General features: G+C 37.4%; 1 protein-coding gene across 1 annotated transcript in view; it reads left to right on the plus strand.

Moving 5' to 3' along the window:
- RYR2 (ryanodine receptor 2) overlaps nt 1-22,924 on the plus strand; it is a gene marked incomplete at both ends in the record, with an annotated part of 394,128 nt that overhangs the window by 76,048 nt on the left and 295,156 nt on the right. The window contains one exon of the mRNA XM_080342351.1: nt 22,012-22,131. Coding sequence (XP_080198477.1) covers nt 22,012-22,131 — 120 coding nt within the window. The remainder of the gene's footprint in view (nt 1-22,011; nt 22,132-22,924) is intronic.

Here is a 22,924-nt window from a genome sequence, read left to right on the forward strand (position 1 = left end):
TACCTGGCCAAAGTGGTAACTTTTTTTGACTGAGAAACCTTTTGCAATCAAACTGTAACAGGATTTCGATATCGCACTATATTCATTACATAGGGAAAAAAACCCTGTAGTTCATTAGCCAGACTTCCAGCTGATGTTCTCTCACACTTGGTGTGACAGCCAGCAGGATCTCCTCAAGCTCCGTTGCTGGCGCTTTGCAGTGCCGCCTGTCTTCATCCCTCCTGGCGTCCTTGCTCATCCTCGCTGCCGTAGAGAGCCAGGAGAAGCCATCTGAGATGAAAGAATTTGGAGCAAGACACGTCTCTGAAGCTGAGAGCTGCAGGCATAATGCTTTTGTAGCTTCCTCATGCATCCTTCAGAAATATCACAAGGCTTGCCTAAGTGCAAATACTGGTGGCATGGCTTCTTTTATTGGCTCAAGATCTTTAATGACTCTACAAGAATCATATTCCAGTTCTGGGTGCATGCTGCTAATTTGTGTGCAAGAAGGTGAGGATTGCATTTATGTGGAAAGGACTACCAAAATACTTCAGCGAATTAGAGTTTTAGTTTTGGGGTTTTTTTTTCTCCATTTTTGGATGTTTTGCACCATGTTTGGTTAGAGGTTTAGTAGGAATTTCACATAAGCACAAACCACCCTCCTTTATGTAAATATTTACTTTCATGGTCAAGTATCTGGTTAAAACTTGCATAGTTCTTAAAGATTTTAATCCCCCTGAAAGGCGTCTCACTTGTGTGTAATGGTTCTTGGAGAAGTAGCTTGTCTCCTGGCTTTGCCAGGGAGGTTGCATAAACAGTTGTAGAAAATGAATATAAACATTCTAAACTGTAAAAGCTTCTTAGGCAGCAACCAGCATAACATTAAATAAAATGCTTCTGCTATATTTGGACATAAACTCTTCTTTTTATGTAGGAATTAGGCATTTAAATTTGCTTTTTAATACAAAACGTTTCAAATAAATGCTACGGATGTGAGTAGCAGATAAAACTTTGCCACAAGGGATTTTTGAACTGTGCAGAGTTTTCCTAAAAATTACATGAAGGCAGTAAAGTATGAAATTACATAAACTTTCTTTGAACGTGAAAGTGATTTTCTTGTAATTTGCTATTTGGCCCTTCTTAGATCTGCCCCTCCATGCCCCACCTAATAATTTTCCTTTTTAGCCAGGTACCACATTTTTTTACCATCTCTAATTAATAACAGAATTAGGATATACATACAAATTACATGGAGTCTTCCTTTGGTCTCTGTGTACTTGTATGTCACTGTTGCTAGATAAGGAACTACTACTTATTGTGCATTGAGTGGCACACATTGCGCAGCTGTGTAACAAATTTCAGTGGGGATTTGACCCTCTGGTGAAGGTGCATGGGAGGGTTGCCTCTTGACTGTGGCTGCCCCTTTGGGTTGCTTGCTGGTGTCCGGAGCAAACAGTGGTGCAGTCAGGCTGCCTCTGGTCCAGGAGCTGGGTCCAAAGGCAAGGGGGGAGTAAGTGATATTTGCAGTCTCTGGGGAAGTGTGAGGAAAAGCAAGATAGAAACAAGGAAGGTGACAAGCAAATATCACGGAAATTATTATTATATTTGCATTTTAACAGCGTAGGAGAGGGAGGAGAATGAATTGGCTAAGGCAAGAGAGGTGAGTAGTTTGGTAATTAAGATGCAAAGGAGCAAGAGCTTGGAGAAGGTGGTGCAGAAAGAAGTGCAGTGGCAGAAAGATGGTATTTGGAGAGTCAGGACCAAGTGTCAGTGGGGACGTGGGGACGTCTGAGGAGCAGGGGAGGGGTCCAAGCCTGACACACAAGTTATAAGCCAAAGAGAATCATGGGATTACCTGCTCTAACTATGCTGAACACATCAAGATTTTGGCATTTTCTTGCATGGATTGTAAACATGAGCAGATGTTTTAGAGAGAGGAACACATAAGGTGAGATCTCTTTTGAAATGGCAATTGATTTGATGCTTATAGACAGGTTTTTTGTGTTTGTTTTTTTTTTTTTTTTTAACAATTACCAAAGTGAATCGGTGAAATAAACAGAGGACAAAACAAAAGCAGGTATGTTTATCATCATTAAGTTTTGCAGCAAATGCTATGCAGTGACAGTTCATTTCAGGCAAGGGTGTTCAGCACTAGTTTATTGTGTTATTTCTTAGCATATGCTTTATAGGAACCTTTATTCTTATTGCACTTTTGCTTCCAAGTGGGTTTTTAAGATGTATTTTCTTTTAGATGAGAATGCTACAATTAAATGCAATTAATTTATTATTAAAATTTCAGATACTTATCTCTGTTTCTGGACAATGTTGCTGATCTGGTTATATTTTCTTCTGTTTTAAAAACTCGAAACTTAGTATATGTCCTGTATTGTTTCATAACTTGGGAATAGAAGGGGGGAGGAGTTGAAAAAAGTTGGCTTAAGTCTTTGGAGATAAGGCCAAGAACATAGAATCAAATTTTTTGGAGGAGGACAATCCTCCCCACCAACCCCAGCTTAATTGGAACATGTCAAAACCCACCCAAGTCAAATCAAAACTGTTTCCTTTGTAGTATTTTAAAAAGCTGTCTTGTTTGTGCATGATTTCATTTTGTTTTGACAGAACTTTTAGCCACAAGTGACATGCACAGAATCCCAACCAGTTTCAGGTGTAGCTTAGATACCTCCAATGTATGTTGGCATTTCCTTCAGACACGCTTGTGTTTTATTTGGCAAAACACAGTCTACCACTCCAAAGTAAACCAATATAGTTTGGTTGTGTACAGGCCATAAGTCATGAAGACGCCCCAGAAACTCCTCAGATTTTGCTTTTATCATTGACTTTACTCCCCTCCTTTTTTTTTTTTTTTTCCCCAAGTTACTAAATAGAACTGAACAGATGTGTAGGCCCATCTGGGTAGAAGGAACAGATGTAGTCACCCAAAGAGATTTTATAGGCTGATAAAATAAACATATTATTGTATTTTTTTTTTCTTTTTTTAGCAAAATGTGTCTTGTCAAGACACACCTTGATTACTTTCAATTTGGTATTATCTCTTTTAGTCATGATTTAAGTCTGGTTTTGCCTACCATTAGCAATATGATATAGCTCTACGTGTTTCTGCCAAAAGTGACACCTTCCAGAGAGCTCTCAGCATGTCATAAAGTAAATATAATCAGTCATACAATCATATATTATTAATGTATTTCTTGAGAAAGCCAAAAATGAAAGCTGGATTATCTGTGCACTTTTTGCAGTTTGTGATTCTGCCCCTGTATTCTTATCACTGCATCTATATATGGTTTAATTTCCTAGTTAAGTGTGTGTCTTAAGGTCTTAAGAAGTCATCTTATGAACATTCTTATGAGTTTGCCTTTTAGTAAAGACCAAGCCTGAGCATTTCATCTCAAATGACTGTTTCAGAACAATTCAAATGCAAATACTGCACGTTTGTCTCCTCAACCACAATAACCAAAGTGAAAAGCTGTACAAACTACTAATTTGTTTTATGGAAATGGTGAAAAGGCCAACCAAGAATCTCTGATGACATTAAAGGGCAGGTACAGAAAGATTTACTCTTTTGAAGTCGGGGAAGTTGAAGTACAGGTGACAACAGCACAGCAACTGTTCAAATGCTGCAGATGCCTTTTGGTTTAATTTGGCAGTTGGCACTTAAAGACTCCCTCAGGATTGTTTAAAAGACTTTATTCTTAGCCAATAATTTAGTCCTCCTCTATATACTTAACCGAGTAAGTTTTAAGTGCCTTCTGTGCTGAACTCTCTGTCACGGAGGCACCCCACAGTCAGTTTTAGGGAGACAAGTTCCAAACCAGACTTTATTCTAGCCAGAAAAGTGTAGCCAGTAAACCGACTAGAAACAGGGTTCATACAATTAGTTAGAGGTCCGACAGCATAAAATACAGGTCTGGATATCAGTTGAGGAGATTATTGGGGTACAACAACATAAGAATAATGAGGACCCACAATACGCATGCGTACACTCACAAGAAACAAAACTGGAGGCCTCTCACTCCGGGATACCCACAAGAAAATAATCACTTGTCTGAGTAGTAGATCAAGTCACCCTGCCCCGAGGTAGGGGAGGACCTTGGTACCACCCTAGGTGTGTAAGTGGGGACAGGCACAATGGGGCACAAAGAGTGCTAAAGAGCCATCAACGGTCCCATTGAAGGCTTGGGATCTCAGGGGAATGTGCAACTGCCACACTCTAACACTTTTGCTACCGGATATTCATACTGATGACAATGGCTAAACTAATTTTGACTTCTATAGTGGTGCCCTGGACACAAATATTTGCGATTTTTGTTGCTTATTTTAGCAGACATTTTAACAACAGGTAAACGTTTATATTGGAAGAAAAAAAAAATATTACTAGGTGATGTGAAATTTCCCTTCCATACTTGATGGATTGTGTTACCTGTAGCAGGGAAGTATCCTGTCAATTAACTGGTAGTTTCTCACATAGCCCTTGCAGCTCATCCTTTCTGAAGTACTAAGGCCAGTGGTTCTTCATTGTAGTTATCTAAGCTATGTTAGTTTCCGGCTTTAAAGTGGTATAACTCTGGTGTGCTGTAGTGTTTTCAAGTGGTAAGGCACAAAGAGGGCTTTGTCATTTCATTCTGTAGGCTTCACTGTCCTTTAATTTTCACCATCTTTCTGGTTTACTAGTTAATAATGGCTTTAGGATGAACCTAAAATTATGGCAGTATTGAAATAGAGAATATGCTATATTTAGGTAAGCAGACTTTGCGGTTAAAGTAATCTACCCTTACTATAAATCCTGCTTTCTGAAAAAGATTTTTTTTCATTTTGTTTTACATCTGCAGTATTGAGATCAATGACCTGCTCAACAAGGGTCATGAAAATCTCTACCTAGCCATAAATATTCTTAAAATTTATGACAGCATGTGGGGAAAAGACATGAATAATTGAAGGCTGGAGGCCAAATAAAAGTAGAAACCTTGACTTTTAACTTTTAACTACCAGTAATACTGATTTGATGCTGATGTATGTGCATGTCTATGTGGGTATGTATGTATGTGTGCATAAATCTTGTTCAATGGTCTGTATGCTGTAATGCTAACAGTGTGGCCTATCATACCTTGAGTTTACCAGCTTCTTCTGTTATTAAATGTCTCTTTCTGCTCTGGTACTTACAGTCAGAATTATTGATTTCCAACCTTTACTTTGGTTCTTATATCTCAGGTCTATTGTCTTGTACCTGCCTGCAAAAATTGGACATGAAGACAACTGATAATGGCATAAGATGAGATGTATAATAGGATTTATGCCAGCTGTTCACTTTGTTATTTTTTTCTTCTTGATATTAGTCTGCTGCTTAGGATATGATTCATCTGATCTAGAAGACTACATCTGAGATACTCATCTAGTTTCCATTTTTAGTCAAGAAAATCCCTAGAAACACTTTTTCCATTTTTCTATTATTTTTCCATTTTTCTATTATTTTTCCATTTTTCTATTATTTTTCCATTTTTCTATTATTTTTCCATTTTTCTATTTTAATTTTTAATTTTTAAAATTTAATCTTTATTTTTTAATTTAATTTTTAATTTATTTTTTTGTTTTTTATTTTTTATCATTAAATAGAGCCTAATGGTACTAGCTTGGACATAGATGGCTAAGGCTTGATTGCATGGGTTGACAGTTTGTTTTGAATATCGATCTTTGCACCTGATTCAGGTTGAAATTAATATGCTGACGTGTTCTCGTTTCCTCAGTTTTTAAGTAATTTAGCTAAGGCAATGAGTAGGGAAAGAATGTGAAGCCACAGTCCACAGTGTGTTGTTTGTTATTTAGGACATAGCTGTAATTTCAATTGTCATGCAAAGCTTACTTAAATTTCTTTAAATTTGATGCCTTGAGCTATTGTGAGATAGTTTCCATACTGCCACTTCACTGAAAACAGGACACTGTTCTGCAGAGAATGAATGTTTCTCTGTTGCCCCTCTACCATTGAACAAGCTGCTAGGAGCATGCTGAGGCTGAGGTACATCTCACCTGAACTGGGACACCTAAGCATTGGTCACCCCAGCCTAAGCTGGTTATTGCAGAGCCCAAGAGAAGGAGGAGAGACCTGGAGAGGGCGGTTCATCACAACTGTCTTAAATTCCAGTTTCAGAAGAAGGTGCCTCGCTTTCTGGAAAACCAAATTCCTGTGATTGGCTGTAAAGGGAGTTCAGGCTGAGCAGATTTAAATGGCTAAATGACTTAGATGGTAGCTAAATAAACTTAGGTGAGTGAATTTTTAGATGCATTAGGTTAGGCATGATGCATCCTAGTCTAAATGGTTTGGAGGAGGTCAGTGAGCCAAAAGGAACAAGTAAGACAAGTATAGATAAAAGGAACAAGTAAGATCTCATGGTTCTTGGCCTCTTTAATATACAGGTTGTTATCAGGCTAGCTTTGCTGCTGTGCTTAAAAGTTACTTAAATGAACACTAAAATTAGTGAATTTAGAGGACAAGCATCGAAACATAATCGGGAACCACAATGAAGTTATGTGCATGTACTATGGTTATGCAATGTGAAAGCTTTCATGAGACTGTGAAGTACACTTGTTTTAACACTAGATGTGAACCATCAGTTGACATGCATGAAGGAATGAAAAATGGTAATGCAAAGTGATATTCTCTTTAATAACTAGGCAAGTTAATATATTAAGTTCTGTGATTTAGACATGTCTTACATTGTGTTAAATCTGAAAGGTATTGTTAAAATACAGCTCTTTAGTCATGTAACATTTGCAGTAAAACAGAAAAAAACCTCCCAGCATTAAAAATTCCAGCCTTGGTTTTTCTTTGGCTCAGACCTAACCATTATTCTGAATCTGCTTTCCTGGTGAGCATCTCCTGGTTAAAATGTTTGTTTCTTTTTCTCAGATTCCTCTGATTTACAATTAATGTAATAGTGCAATTTTTAGCAAGTGTGGCACTTCACAAATGAAGCCTATGAAAACCAGGCTATACATATAGCTTCATATTGGAAATAAAAATATTAATTTTGCCTCTTCATTAGTAGTGATTCTGACAGATTTCTGAGAGGCCATCTAGTAGCAGATGCAGCACATCTGATAACATGATACTTTTTGCTGTCTCAGTACTCTCAAGGTACAGTGGAAGCAATGACAGAATTTCTTGATGTAAATAAGAGTTTGATATAAATGGAGTCAGCATATGATCATGAATTCAGTGTTTGAGATTTGTATTTTTAGGTGTGATGAACCTACTTTCAACATCTGTTTGTCTGAGAAAATGTACTTTTAAAATATAGTTCAGAATCATTTATTCCACTTTATAAATAAACATTGCAAGACTTTATTGATGTTTGTTTTTTGCCCTTTTTCTTAGTTGGGAGAAGAGTGGAGCGTATCTTTTATCTTTTGCCATGTAAAATATATATGGAAGAACAATAAAAATAAAAAAGCAAAAAATATAATTTTGTGATTTATAATGTTTGAGTTTGCTTGTGCGTAATTTTGTCTGTTGAAACATTTGCTGGTGAAAAAATAGAATCTGTTGAAAGATACTCCTGCTGTTTCAATATTCTTGGTGATAATTTCCCATTTCACTGGCTCATTTATGATAGCTGGTGAGATTTTCAGGGGAAGAAACAGGAAATAAAAATCAGACTGTCTCTGAACGTTACCTTGTGATACACATAAGCTTCATAACATTTTTTGGACTCGCGGTTCACTGTAGCCTTCTGTCATTGCACCTGATTAAAAGCTGTGAAGAATTACCTGCTGGCATGAGAACCTATTGATAGAAGCTGTATTCCTGGGTATCTGAAGATTCCTTAATTTTTCTTGGTTAGCAGTTGCTTCAATACACAATGTACTAGTTGAATCACATAGCTTTTCCATGAACTGTTCGTCTCTGCAGTAAGACTAGAAAGTCTAGAGAGAAATGATGAAAAATTAAGTGTCCTACAAGCTAGGGTAAATAGAAATTCTTTTAGGAGCCCATAAATTTTTATTATTTCAAAAGGCAGGCTTAGCACAGAATGCATTGGGATCTACTTACTCTTCTATTAATCCCTGCACAGTCTTCCATAACCAAATCTTCTACTGCAGTGTGCTTTGATTTCTTATGCAGAATTTGTCAGTCTAACATATATTGCTATTGCGCAGAATATTTCAGTCTTTTTATACTAATATTATTTTTCAATATGTGAAAAAGAATGCAAATAGAATGGCAAGACAATTGTTACAAAGTTTACAGTATATCCTTCTCTGTAGGAGGTGTTCTTTGATATTGTCAAGTACTGATTGAAGAGTAGCAAGCTGCAGCACTTGGTAAAGTACAGGGGAATATCACTAAAACCAGTGGATATGTGGCTGCTCGGTGATCTGGACCTAAATTCTGTGGCAGAAATCTGGCTTTTGGCAGACCCTGCATGACAGCGTCAGTGTAAAATACAATATTCAGTGTTTCATATATTGTTTCAGAAAGAAATAATGTGGTCAGGATAAGAACTGTTGAGCTGTTTTGATATTTAGTGTGCTGGTGCTTGTTTTGAGATGTGCCTATCTTTCAGGATGCAACAGATCCGCTCCCTCTGCCCCATCCCCCATTCAACAGTGTTCTAGGACTTGCCAAGAAGTTTCAGAAACAGCAAGAACAGGGGTTAGCTACAACACTTGACTTCTTGGATTATTGTAGCACCTTACCTAGATGCATCTACTACATTTAGGAAAGACTTTTGTCACTCGACACCCTCTATACACGATTTTTAAAAATTATACTAAGTAAATAACACATCGTCAATTTAGGAAATGTTTCTGAGTGGCAGTGGTTGCCAAGTAAGCCCTGTGATCATGGTATGTCTTGTGATGTGTCAAATGAAATGAAGATTTGTTAATTAATGGCATTATACTTTTCCTAGGATGCAGCAGGGCAGTTTTATGGATTGCGTAACAGTGGTTTGCAACCTAATTTTTAAAACAAAATAATATTTTTTTCAAGTTTCCTTTTATGATAAAAGTGAGGTAAAAGCAGAGCTGGCAAGTTAAATAAAATGCACAGTTACTAGTGTCTAGAACATAGTTCTTATGATGCAGGCTTCACTAAATAAAGGGCTCTATTAGTGTGGTTTGTCATGCTATGACTTGATTAAAGTTGTGGAATAAATATGGCTTAACTAGCATGATTCTAAATTGGGGTAAATTTAACAAGAATTGTCAATGCAAACTGTGGTTCCTTGCTTGAGGAATGTTTTCCTCATAACACTTTTCTTGTAAAACTGGGTACTCATGACTGGGGCTGAAAATGTCTAGCAACAAAAAAACGACCCTCTCAGTGTCCCCAGGATTAACTGAGGCTTAATATCCCTGGCTATCCCAGTGCTGCTGCCTTGACTGGCAGCTGATAGTATGGGTAGAACACCCTTCCAGAAAAGAAAAATTACTTTATTTTTGGCATGCAAGAAGCATATATACTGCAACATGCTAGGTATAATGATTTATTCTTCAATGTGCTCAAGATCAGAGTTCTTCTCATCTTCTGTTTGGAACTTTTATTTCTTGTCGTGTTAGTACACTGAAGTCTGGTACAGCAGCTTAATGAGAAAGGACTCTTGATCTTTCTTTTTCTTTGCTTTCTATTTCTTTCTTGAATGCTGTGGGATTTTTTTTGAAGATATCCTTGCAAAAATCATCAGATGTCTGTTTCCCTGACATCCCAGGTTATGTAGAAAGGGCTTCCAAGCCTCCCTTCCTTTCTTCCCACTGCTCGATGTGGCCAGATATTTGCATTGTTAGGACTGAGGCAGAAGCGAGATGAGAGAGGCTTTGTAAACAGAAGAAGCATGTCTGAATTTTATTTTCTGTGAAGTCTATTACTTGTTAGTCCGAACTGCTCCATTGCAACCGTTCAGCCGGAATGCTGAGTTTCCCGAGGTGCTGTTTCCCTTCCCTGTCATGAGGTATGGAGCTCAATCCCAATTGGCACAAGGTAAGTGCTGAAGCAGATCAGCCCCTGAAAGGGAGAAATTCCTGCTTTCGAGTGACTCTCTGAGGACACCTGCCATGACCTACATCCCCTTGCCTGCTTTGGGTACACGGCTGCTCCTGTGTCTCTCTCTAGCAGAAAGGCTGAAAGCTCTCAGGAATGTGAAGCTGGCAGCATCCCTCAGGGAATTACTTGTGTTCACTAAACAGAGGGGAAAGAGGAAGGTAAATAATGTATCTTGCTAGGAAGGCTTATGCTGAGGCCTTTTCAAGGATGACTCTGGTGGCCAGCAAGGAGACAGGAGAGGAGGACAGAGAGGTAGAGGAAAAGGTGGCAACTGGACATGTCTGGGTCCTGTGCAACGGTGCCAAGGATGGAAGGTGGGATGTGAACCAAGGATCACAGGATGGGAAATGGAGGGCTGAAAGCAGGAGATGTGATCAATGGAAGAAGAGTAAGAAGAATAATAAAAAGAGTGCAAAGTGTTGTACCAGGTAGGAAGAATAGATAATCATAAGAGTGGTGGGGTTAGCAAAATGAGGGAATAAAAGATAATACAGCTGAGAGTGTTGATTTCCCAAGAGATGTCTGGAAATGCAGAGAAAAATGCCATGCATTTTTTCTTTTCTTTTTTTTCTTTTCTCCCCCCCCCCCCGAAATGAATAGATAAGAAATTAAAAAATCAAGCCATAAAAAGTGTTTCATATTTAGAGGAGTCTTGTGGTCTGTACCAGATATTTTGCTCTGTGTAGCCCTGACTTGGATCACTGGATGTAGTCAAAATCACTAATCATTGCTCTCTGAATGTCTTGGTCCCCATTTGTCATGTTGCTTCTTTTTATCTCTTCTTGAAGAGAGAGCAGTAAGTTTCCAATATTATGATTTTACAAAATAAGATTACTGTTCAAACCAGATGACATTTTTGCTAAACAAAGAAAAGATATCTCAGCTATGGGCCTATTGAACCAAGTACCTACCTGTTCATTTCTGCCAGTTCTGGATAGTTCTCCTGATACTGTCTGTAGCTGCTGCTTAATCTCTTTCTTGATGGAAATCAAAACAACAAAGAAATAATTTCATGCTATGTATAAGTTTTTGTTTCTTTCCTGTTACAGGATGTATGCAATCTTACACTTATTAATGGTATGATTTATTTTGAAACTGAATTTGGAATAGTCTTGCCTGGGAGAATTTGGAGTCTAAACAAATACAGTGAAAAAGATGTGGAAAAGGGCTTAAGCACAGGGGAATAACTTGACTAATAAATTATAAATGTTTGGTGGGAGATCTGAGAAGAAAAATCCATCTACCACTTCTCTCAATTTAGTGTTCTTCCCCTCAACTGCACCGTCTCCATAGAATGCAATAATTCCCTTATATCTAGGTATCATAGTTGTTTAGGTATAATGTCTGCAGTTTAGTCTTTTAAGACTGCTTCAGTCTTTATTTTGTACATTGATGGTATGAGAAATAGGACTGTTAGGGTAGGTTAAGAAAGGATAAATGCAGAACAGCAGGACTGTTTGGAGACAGTGGGGTAGATTGTACATTGGTCCCTTTCTGAAGGGACAACCAGTCTCTTTAACGGGAAGCTGAAAATCTCCTTTACACTTGCTTATGTAATGAAGGTGTCAAGGAACTGGGTTTTCAGTTGTTGTGGTTGCTCAGTGTTTTGTAATATGATAGAGCTCCAGCTGTGTGGTGGCCCATTTGTGGCATTTTAGACTGCGTAGATACTGAATGTTGGTAATAGCCCTTTTGGAGTTGCGCATAGGAAGATACCACATCTCATCTTAATGATTTCATCAATGGTCTACAGGAAAGAATGGATCATAAATCAAAGATGCTCAAAAGAGGTGTTGTGAACAGCAGTCTGGGAGAATTTTTCAAAATGACGTTAGTCTAAGAAGGAAGAATTCAGAAAGGTGGTAGACTTCTCATGGTGACAAGAAAGCATTGCATGGGAAATGTGTTAAGTGAAAGGGTGGATCTCATAAGTTAGAGCAGCTTCAGAATGGAAGCAGGGAAAATATATTGGGAAAAGCATTATGTGGCTGAAACAGATGAAGATTAGACTGATTCTTTAACCTTGCTCAAAAAAATTTAAAAACCCCACAGTGTGGCAGGTGAGTCTTCGCAAATTAGAGAGGAAAGGTTGCATGATCGATCAGGCAGCTGCAAAATACTCGTCTGACAGAGCACTGAAGGGAAATGATTCAAGAAATACTGCTGAAAAAAAGATTAAGGGAAGAGAAAGCAATCTAGGATTGAATGTGCAAACTCAAGCAAATGGTCGTATTACTGAATTAGCCTTCTGAGTCTGCTTGTGAAATATCAGGCTGAGGGCTGGTGAACTTTTCTCCTTTATTCTTGCATGAAAAGGCTGATACAGAAGAGGAGATTGTCACAGTGTGAGTTGCAGTGAGAGAGCCTTATCCATGAGAGGAGAGTGTTGGCAGACCCTTCTTGGGTCTGCAGAACCTCTTAGTGGTGTTAGTAGAATACAAATGGCAATGCGTTCAGTTTGAGTCTAAGTATTGTGTGACCTTGAACAAATTATGTAACATGTGCCTGTTCCTCAGCTGAGATTAGTGAACTCTTTATCAGAAAAGCATTGTAAAACTAAAACCCTTGAGTGATTATTTTCAGATACTGGTGAGAGTCTGGGTTTATTAGCTTGGACTGAGCACCATGGGGTTATAAGATACTTGGTGTTCGTTGTTTGTTTAGAGGCAGCTTGTTAACTGCCTGACTCGGATTATAGATATTATCTTGTGTTTGCCTGCAGAATCTTGCGGTCACCTTTTCTAGCATGCTCTGACCTCTCTTTTTACTAGTACTGTTATTTGCACCAGCGAGATCAAATATAGCATAGATATGGCCCATGCTGTAATGACACCTTTGATTGCAGAAGAGACATAGCCTGGAATTAGTGTGCGAGGTTGTAATGCAATAGAATCTTATCAAATTCCTAAAATAAGTGGAATTACATCAGAGATAAATTTGACATACTGGGGTTGTTAAGAAACTGAAATCAGCCCACTAGCTGTTTTCTGTTTAATTTGGTATTCATACTTTTTTGCAGATGTTTTTCACCACTCTTCTCTCAGTGGTGTCAGATGCAGAGTTAGCCGTTACTAACTATAGTTACAGACAGATAGTTTTATTGTTAGATACTGACAGCTGAACTTAGCATTTTTAAAGACTGTAGGACCACAGAAGCTAATTGGTGAGAAATAATAAAATGAATCATCTCAATTGGAAATATGTTCATTTGCAGACACATTTTTAATAGAACTCAATCAAGAGCATAGTAGCATATGCGTACGCAAGGCCATTGAGTGCTGAAACCAAATCTGACATTGTTTCATGCTGATTCGGTGGAATAAGGAGCCAGAAGAAGAAGCTTTGAGATTACATGATAGATAGTACATCTGTTTCTGATGTGTGTACATTTGACATCACTAGTGAGTAGTGTATTTGAGGAGGTGGTTAGCACATGCAGTTGGATGGTACAGACACCTATGGTGTCACTGCAGTGCCCAGCTGGATCAAACCCAGCACTACGTTTGGTTCTCCCTGAAGCCCTTCCCAGAGCACCGAAGTTGTTCTTGTTGCCTGGGTGTGCTGGAGCTGCTCGCTAAGGTTTGGTCATTGCTTTCAGATCAGGTGCTCCATTTGCCTCTGCCAGCTGTGGAACTGGTAGACTGGGATGTGTGTGGTGCCTGAGATGTTCTGCTTAGCATTGATTTGCAAGTCCTAGATAAACTCTGCCATGTAGCATCACTCTGTTCAAGTGGCGGGTAACGAGTTTTTGGCCTTGTACATAGTGATTGCTTTCTGACAGGCTCTTTGTATCACTGTTCTTTAGTGAAAATGTTTTCTGACAAGTCCTGAATATGAATCTTATGTGACTCAAGTTTGGATTTTTTTTTTTTTTTTTTTTTAACTGCCACATCTGTTTGGCACCACATATCACCATGACTTTGCTGTAATCATGCAAAATTATTTTGATGACTAAGTTAAAGCTTTTTGGGGAAGGAGGAGGAGATAATGTGATTATTGTACTATCAGCATGCTTCATAGTACTATATTGAGAACTAACAGCTAGTCTGGTCCTCTGAAATTCCATCTGTTCTGCATGGGGTTTTCTGTCTCAAAGGATAATTCCATTGGAATAATGTTGAATTCTTATGACATTACTCCTCCTACAGGATAAAACTAAAACACGTACGCTAAAATGTGTCCAGGCTATCTAGAACTGTGTGATTAGAAAAGTCCTCTCTCTTCCTTCTCATCCTAACGCAAGTACAGCTATGAGTAAATCCTCCTGACAGAGGTTTTTTTGAGCAGCTTTTACAGTCTTATAATGATGGAGCTTCTAAAACTGGTCTGTGAAAATGCTCTGCTGTCCTCAGAGAACTTTTCCCCAGCTGTCTAATATTAATTTTCTTAATGCAATGAGGAACAATAATACTAGTCCTCTATTCCTTTTTATTGACAGCAATATCATACACTTGACATTGTTGCCATGTTTCCCCACAGCCTAAGCAAAGTGCATGCCAACAGTTTTTCCTGAATATTTCTTCTCTTTCTTTCTGTCGGTCCATCTGTCTATCTATCTATCTGTCTGTCTTTCCCTGGTTATCAGCAGCCTTGACAAAGGGTCAAAATAGCCATTTCACTTCAGCTGAAGCCTTACCAGTGTTGACTGCGAAGTCAAAGGATCGCTACTCCTGTAGTCACGTGCCCTTCTTTCCCAGTTAGCACAGCTTTTTGGTTTCTGTAGAGCTGCCTGGGGGTGTTGACTCATGACCAGCATTTAATTCACTAACCAGCAGATCCTTCCCTACAGCACTGTTTTTTTATTGTTTTTTATCCTGTGTCCCTACCTAAGGGATGTGCGCTGCCCTAAGGCTGTTCTCAGTTTCTTATAGGTTGTTCTCCCTTGAGAGAGTCTGAGCACTAATTCCTGTTAGCCAAGGACATTACTGTTATAATTTTACTATGAACTGTTAGGATGGTCATCTGCTACCAAGAAGATAGTGGAGTTGTGGTTCAAGCTCAGATGCAGTAATCAGGAGTTTGGGTCATTTTCTTAGCTTTGTCACGGGCTTCCTTTGCATTCAGATGTCAGAACCTCTAGAGTCGTCCCTCTAAAAGGGTAGAATTTCAAAATACAGTTTGGTAGTTTGTTGAAGACACTGGCTTATCAGTATAGAATAGGATTAGCAGTAAAGTAAGTACTGCTATGCTCTAAGCATTCGTTTTGTTTGTATCTCCCACAGGATTGTGGAAAAGAGATTTAATTGCTCTTGATCATATTTCTTGCATGTTATATACATGGTGTTTAATAAATTCTGTGTGTCAAGGCTTCTGTTTGTCAGCAAGGATTTGGGAGAAGGAAAAAGACTATCTTGTTACTTGGACTTCTGCATTGTTACTTTTTACCTTCTTCCAAAGCACAGAAGCAAAGAGGCTCTGGGTCAACTATTAACAAATGGGTGCCAGTAATTGTGGAAGTGCTGTACCTGATGGCTCATAGGACTTACAAATTTTTAATTCTGCACTTCAATCTAGTGCTTATCCCAACAAGGCAAAGGCAAGTTGAAGTACAGTTTGTAAGTCAAGAAGTATTCTACAGTTTCCTTAGGCAGAAAGCAGTTTGTACAGGCTAAATTTCTATTTGTAAATCTACTTTTAAATTATGTGTGGCACCTACACTCATTGCACAGTTCAAGTGCACAGCTGAACAGTAAATGGGATGCGGTGAAGCAGAACTGTGCATATGTGGAGTTTGAGGAAGCTATTAAAGACTGAGCTATTAAAGTCTGTGCTGAGATCCTGATTTACAGCATATGGAAGTTGATGGAAACATTCCACTCACTGCGGTATTTGCCATATAAAACAGCAGTAGAAGTGAGTTTGAATGTACAAGCACGACTTACCAGTTTTAACCTTTGAATACTTAATTTTGCAAATGTAACATTCACTGTTACGTATGCGGTTTCTGTATACTGTCATGGAGCAGTAGAAACACAGAGTCAGGATCACATCTTCAAGGGAGGTAGTTATCTATAGTGGTCAGATGAGGAAGAGCACAGCAAATTATTTAAATTAGCTACAGTTCATGTTTTGTTGACTGCATTCTCTGCAAAGCAGTAAAATATGAAGTATAAAATATAAAATAAAGGCAAATACAAAAGAAAAAATGCCTATTTTGGTCCTGAAATGGAAGCAAGATGCAGATGGCAAGGTCATCACATAATGAGTTGAAGCATGTTGGGCTGAAGCACATACAGTGTTTGTAAATAAATATATTACTTGTGGTGTATTGCTACTTTATTTATCATCAACTTTTCTTACAGAGATTTTTAGCAATACTAGGAGCTCCAGTATTGTGCTTTTCTTGCATGGTTAAAATAAAAGACTTGGAGGTAATAATGGCATAGACTGTAAAACAGGGAAAGACGTGCAGTAGGAAATTGTATTTTATATTCTCAAAGAATGCAAATGAAGAAGTCATTCAATCTTTTCTTCCCTTTGACTCCTTACTGAACCAGTACCAGATATAAATTCAGAAGCTTTAAAAGTATCTGTAATTATTAAAAGTTTAACAAACAAACAAGTAAAAAAAACCAAAAAAACAAAAAAACCAAACCAAACAAAATTAGAAAACCCAAACAAAATGAACAACCCACAAAGAATATTTAAAAACTGCAAGTGAATCATCAACTAGTAGGTTTCCAAAAGAATGCCACAATGCAAATATTCCACCCTCAAAATCTCATATTGAAGAGGTGTTAAAAGCTATAGAACTATAGATGATGCCTACCCGTGGCTATTCACCCAGCCAGTTTTAGTTCTTTAATAGAATTAACATATTGAGAAGGTTAAGGATTAGTCAAAACTGACTTCACACAGAAGGTATCAGTTTTGAAGGTTTAATAGGACAAAGTAACACTGTCTGTTAGAAGGAAAAAAATATATATGTATGTTGAGGTATACAACTTGAAATTGCTGATCTTGGGAAAATATACCTGGTTAAAACATTCATGTTGGAACACAACATGCCCACATCTTTATGTGAGAAACTAAGCTTTTTCTTGACTAGGTAGTATGCATTTCATGTAATCTTAGGAGATTTGAGTGGATTTCAGAGGAAAGTCAAATAATCACTGTATGTGAAAGTGAGTGCTATTAAGGAGCTTTGAGAACTTGCTGTTTTAATGTTGTACCTTGATGGGAAACCCGTGTTCTTCCTCTTTAATCTGGTATTCTGGAATGCAGTTCTGAGCATGCACTTTGCCAGATAATTGCTATTGGTGACAGCATTTTGGTTTCAGGAGTAGTTTTTAGCTGTAGAAACTGTTATGGTGTGTTAAAGGTGGGGTTTTTTTGTGTTTAGTTTCTGTGAGTATAAAAAGTTGGTGGAAATAATTAAGGAGCCCATAAAGAATAGATATAATTAGGAATTGGCTGTGTACTACTCTTTGTTCAAAAAGTCCTTGCTTTTTAAAACAGTATGTTTAAAAAATAAATAGGGCTTTGTTGCATAGATAACATCTACTTGTTTTGTTTTGTTGTTTTTTTTTTTTTTTTCAAAATGATTCTTGAAGAATCTGAATGATAAATGCAGTAGTGTGCTTATCAAAAGCTCATGCTGTTTGAGTCAGTGTAGGTATCTGACATAACACAGAATATCTCTTTGCTGGAAGATATGGTATCGTTAAAACTATGAACTGGTGTTCTGGCTGTCGTATAAGGATTTATCAGGATTAATGGATTTCTCCAAGATGGTACTTGGTCATAATTTGAAAGCACTGTATAGGGTTCCTTACATTAGCCTTTGCACATTGCCTTCAAGCTCGTTTGCAGACTGGGGATGGAGAAGAGCTTTCTGACTCTGGTTATCAGTTGGGCACAGTGAGCAGCACCATTTCTGCCGTCTCCTGAGCACACACTGTCGTTGTAGCCAGGCAGGATCATCTTTGCTCCTTAGCTCCCCATTTGTGGGATAGAGAGAGCCATACTTCCAAATTCCCAAGTGTTATGAAGCAGATCAGATTGTGGACTGAAGAATAAATGAGAATGGATGGAAGAATCATCAATAAAGTACCTGTATTAAATGGACAGCTTCTGAAGTTGCATTCATTCTTACTTGCAGTAAATGCAGATAGATCTGAGACTTTGCTCTATTGCTGTTATGGTGACTTAGTTGATAATAAGCTGCAGCAGCTTGTGTGCACAGAATTTGTGTGGCTATTGGCACCCACTTTCCCTTACTCTCTCTCCCTTACTCTCTCTTTTTTCTATATCAAAAAACTGGAAAAACTGAAGACAAAGCAGCATTTTTGTGCTTGGCAAGGAAGGCTGCTATGGTGATAGAGAATTGGGAGGAAAATACTAAAATTTTCTACCTTCCATAGAGGAAACTGGCAAATGTGTATCAAAATGATGATTACTCTGCAAACCAAGAATAATAGAAATATCTGGCAGTAGCAGTGTTTGCAGGGATTTTAGGTTTGTGCTATTGCCCTTTTTCCGAAACCATGCTGGAATTTTTTCAAGACTGTACTATATTCTGTATAATCTGCATGTTTGGTTTTGAATATGAAGTTTAGATCAAATACTTTTGTTAGTTATGGCAGAATACAGATACTGTCTTTTTAAAAATAAAATTTTAATTGGATCAAATATATGCTAAAGACATTTCATTGATTATGACGAACACATGTTTATTAACATGTTTGTTACCTTGATCAGTTACAAAGACCTGTATTTGTCTTGTGGAAGACTATTTTTTTTTTTTTTTTTTTTTTCTTTTGGCTATGAACTTAATATTGGCATAGACAAGTATTTCTACATGTCTTAAACCACAGTTTGTCCAAGAGTTCAGATTCCAAGTGGATCAAAAGTTCCTACAAGTGATTACACTTTAGCATTAAACATCTGTAATTGAAGTTGGCATCTTGGAATCTCTTTAATTTTTGTCTCTGTTTAGATTCCTATATTAAATAACTCAACATTTGATGGTGATGTTTAAAAGATGCTAATATTCTCATCAGCACATTTGTGTTGCCTCTACCCTGAATTTTCAGTCTTGTATGAGGAGAGTTAGGAAAGAGGCAGATAGGGGTGTATCTGGATACATAATGATGTATTTGCTTAACTTTTGAAGGCTACAGTTATAGCCCTTTGAAAGAGAAATTACTTTGATCAGTTCTAATCTGACAGTGACTGTCAGAAAAAAAAATGATGATCTAAAACCTCATCTGCATAATGGACGGTTGTGAAAATGCTCAGAGGGTAATAGGAGGAAATTAACTCGTTTGAGACTTCTTATAATTTGAGATTTGAGAATACTGGAAAATATTTTGGTTCAATAGACGTTTAATATTATGCACACTGTAGCTTTCTTAATACAAGAGCAGGGTGTCCTTCAGTGAAGGTTTCTTTGGAGGTATGACTTCTAAAAATGTATAATTTCCTTACCTGCTCTCCTGGCAGGGGGACTAGAAAGCATTTGCTGATTTGAAAACAAGTTTAGAAAGACAATACTGAGATGCATACCCTCTTACCAGTCTTCTCTGAAGAAACTGAATGGGATTATGTGTCTTAATGTAATTCTACAACACAATCAAATTTGTTATCTGTAGGAATCTTCTGAACACATAGTCAGTAAATGTTAGACGACTGAATCCAGGGTAGAGTTCATATTAGATTCTTCTATAATGATGTGCACAGAAATGCAAGGTAATTGGAGCTGGGTATGTATAATAGATCATGATCTGTAATTGCCTTTGATCTGACAATGGCGTTGCATCTTTCTTAACCTTCTGTGCCAATTTTATGAGCCCCCACCTTGATGACTCTGTGGCCTGAATTAAGAGAACATTTATTGTAACCATCTACACACAAAACAAAGAAAATGTAGTGAAACAGAGCTGTGATTTGCTTTGTTGTTTTTAATGTTCTGCCAGTATGTGAATTAACTTTTGAAAAGGGCATGAGATGGTGATTGATTTTCATTAATTACTAAGCATTTTTTAAGAAATCAGTCTTTATTTGTGAGCTATGTATTTAACAAAATAAGCCATGTACTCTATACACTGTGCAGCAAAAGAAGAGAAAATGTTTACAAAATGAATTGAGAAAGTCTGTGTATGAGGAAATTGAACAGTTTCTCTATTCCTGTTCAGTCAGCATCTACAATATACATGTGTGCCTGCTGATTGCGCATAATTGGTTTGCAGGGAAGGATGTGGTGATTTAGATCAATAACTAAAATTAAGTATGTCAGGGGCTTGCCCCAAACCAACTTACATTTTTGCTGCTGTCAGCATAGAGTCATTTTTCTAGATGGGCAACTTTTCAGACTTTCTCTAAAAGCACAGCATACAATGGCGGAGAACGGGGCCGTACAAAATGAAACCGGTGGCTTGTTTCAGTAGAAAGTAGCGTTGTGTTACTGTCTGCCTCTGGCTGTGGAGGTCTGATGCCAGCATTTTCTCTAGTGACTCTTTCTGGAGACAACTCTACCACAAAGTATGATGGCGATGGGGTTACTGGAGTTTCTGTTCTACTGATGTGGCTGTTCAGGAAGAAGGGCTAAGGAAGAGAAAGAGTAAGAAGAATATGTTTATACAGCTGCAATCTAACACCACTATTTTTAAGCTGAAAACAAACTTTTATTTGAATCATGTAGTTAAGATTAGGAAATACTAATTTTGCACTTTAAAAAACAAAAAACCAAACACCACCCCCTTCCCCCCCCAAAAAAAAAAAAACCCAGAACTCTGGCTTTTAATACATACCACTTTTACAAACAGTACAGAGCAAAGCTCTTAGCTCTTTATATATGGTTTTCTAGATCCTCAATTTTGGCCATTGGGGATTTTTTTTTATTATTTGTTAATTACAATTATACATTGTGAACTGCACATATGCAGGTATAAAATTTTCTGGATTTAATTTCTGACTGGAAGCAGATATTACTACTGTGGATCAGAAGTGATATGCAGCTTGGGCACGGTTGCTGGTATAGAAGGAAAATTGGTTTACCTCCACTTAGGGCTAGGGTTTGCTACATGGGGACAATTACAAAAAGGGTAATTAATTTTTAAAGTGTCTGATTAAGCTATATTTAATTTCCTATTCTTTTCAGCATTAAATACACCTTAATTTAGTTTAGTTTAATTACTAGAGGGAAGAAAATGAAACCAAATAAAAGGCCAGCTTAATTCAGGATGAATGTTTACAAGTGGCTTCAAATTACTCAGTTCAATTTAAATTCAGGCATTTTTTTAATTTGAACTTTTGTAAATGTCTCTATGTAAAAAACTGCCTGTAAGAACATTTTTTTTTTTTTTTGTAAACATGCCTGCCTTAATGTGTAGATTTTTGTAGTCTCATCCTGTTCTGCTTCCAGTTGCATGCCTCATCCTATAATTTTATTGTCTTACATTTTATTTACAGTGTTAAATATGACCTCTTCATAATATTTCATGTGAAATTTATTATTGGGAACTCTGATTTTGCTTCATAAATGAATAGGCACAAGGCACAGGGTGATACTATATTTTTCCATTTTTAAACAGAAAACTTTTGCTGGAAAATATTCATTAGAATGAAGTTTTCATTTTCACTTATACTGTATTTCTTCAAAGGGATTCTCAAGCTCATAGTTACATTACTTTGAAGAACTGGGATTTAAATAAGGGTCTGCTTCTGTTTTTTCAGATCTGCTGACAAGATCTCTTGACTATGTTACTGCAAGGATTTAGTTCCATAACATTTGTATTTCATATGTACTGACTTTTTTTACAAAGATAGGCAAACAGGAAAAGCACATCCGTAGTTACTATAACAGTTTTAATTTGCCCACATTCCCAACTATGAGAAGAAAAATTCTGCTGAAATTAAATTCTGTGTGTATTCAGGGATAACTGTTTCTGATTTCGGTGATGATTTTGTAAATGCTTTCCCAGACCTTGTTGGGTCCGAAGCATAACTGCTGTTTTGTGTTTGTTTGTTTTTTTTGGTAGGATGATGAGGTGGTTCTGCAGTGCACTGCGACTGTTCACAAGGAGCAACAGAAATTGTGTCTGGCTGCAGAAGGATTTGGCAACAGGCTTTGCTTTTTGGAATCCACATCAAATTCTAAGGTACTGCTGTGAATGTTTTAAGTGTTGTGTATGAAGCAAGGGATATAGTTATACTATTTCTTGCTTCAATGTACTATACCCAAATCTGTCTAGGAGAATGGACAAAGCAAATCCATCAATAATATAAGGAATATTGAAACTCCCTTCAAAGTTTAATTGTTCCTTTGTCGTGGCCCTTTGGCTGGACTTTAAGGCTGTGCTTTCTTTTTTGTGCTCACTTTAAAACTAGTTAGCAGTACAAGTCCATTTCTGTAATGTGCCAGTTATTTTGGTTGTCTGAACTCAGCTGTCATGAGCCACAGTGCAATTTCGTGTACTACAATTCAAAGACACATTTCATTACTCTGATTTTTAAGTCCACAGCAAAGAGAGCGATTATTCTATTTGTGATAAGTTTTTGCTCTGTGACATTTATGGTGAGATGATTATTACTTTAGGTACTCCTAATTCCCTAACCAAGCAGAGTTATAGTGCAAGTATCAAAATTATCTTGTCTGATCAGTTTGTTATCTAAGCCTACTGTAACACTGCCAAATGTGCAGTAGGTACATTAGCTTGAAAAATTAACTTTGCTATTTGTTGCAAAGAAGGAGTTTTGTTTCACAATCACATATACTCGAATGTTTTGAGGACAAAAATGTGTCTTGAGGCAGAACTGGTTTTTGTGACTAAATAATGGTATACTTGGATGTTTAATTATATAAAGGGAAGAATGTTGCTTAATTTTTTTCTTTTAATTTAGCTATAATATAAATGTTTGAGAAAATAAAACAAAGGTGAAGCATCTGGGAAA

Source organism: Nesoenas mayeri (assembly GCF_963082525.1).
Source record: "Nesoenas mayeri genome assembly, chromosome: 3".
Taxonomy (NCBI): domain Eukaryota; kingdom Metazoa; phylum Chordata; class Aves; order Columbiformes; family Columbidae; genus Nesoenas; species Nesoenas mayeri.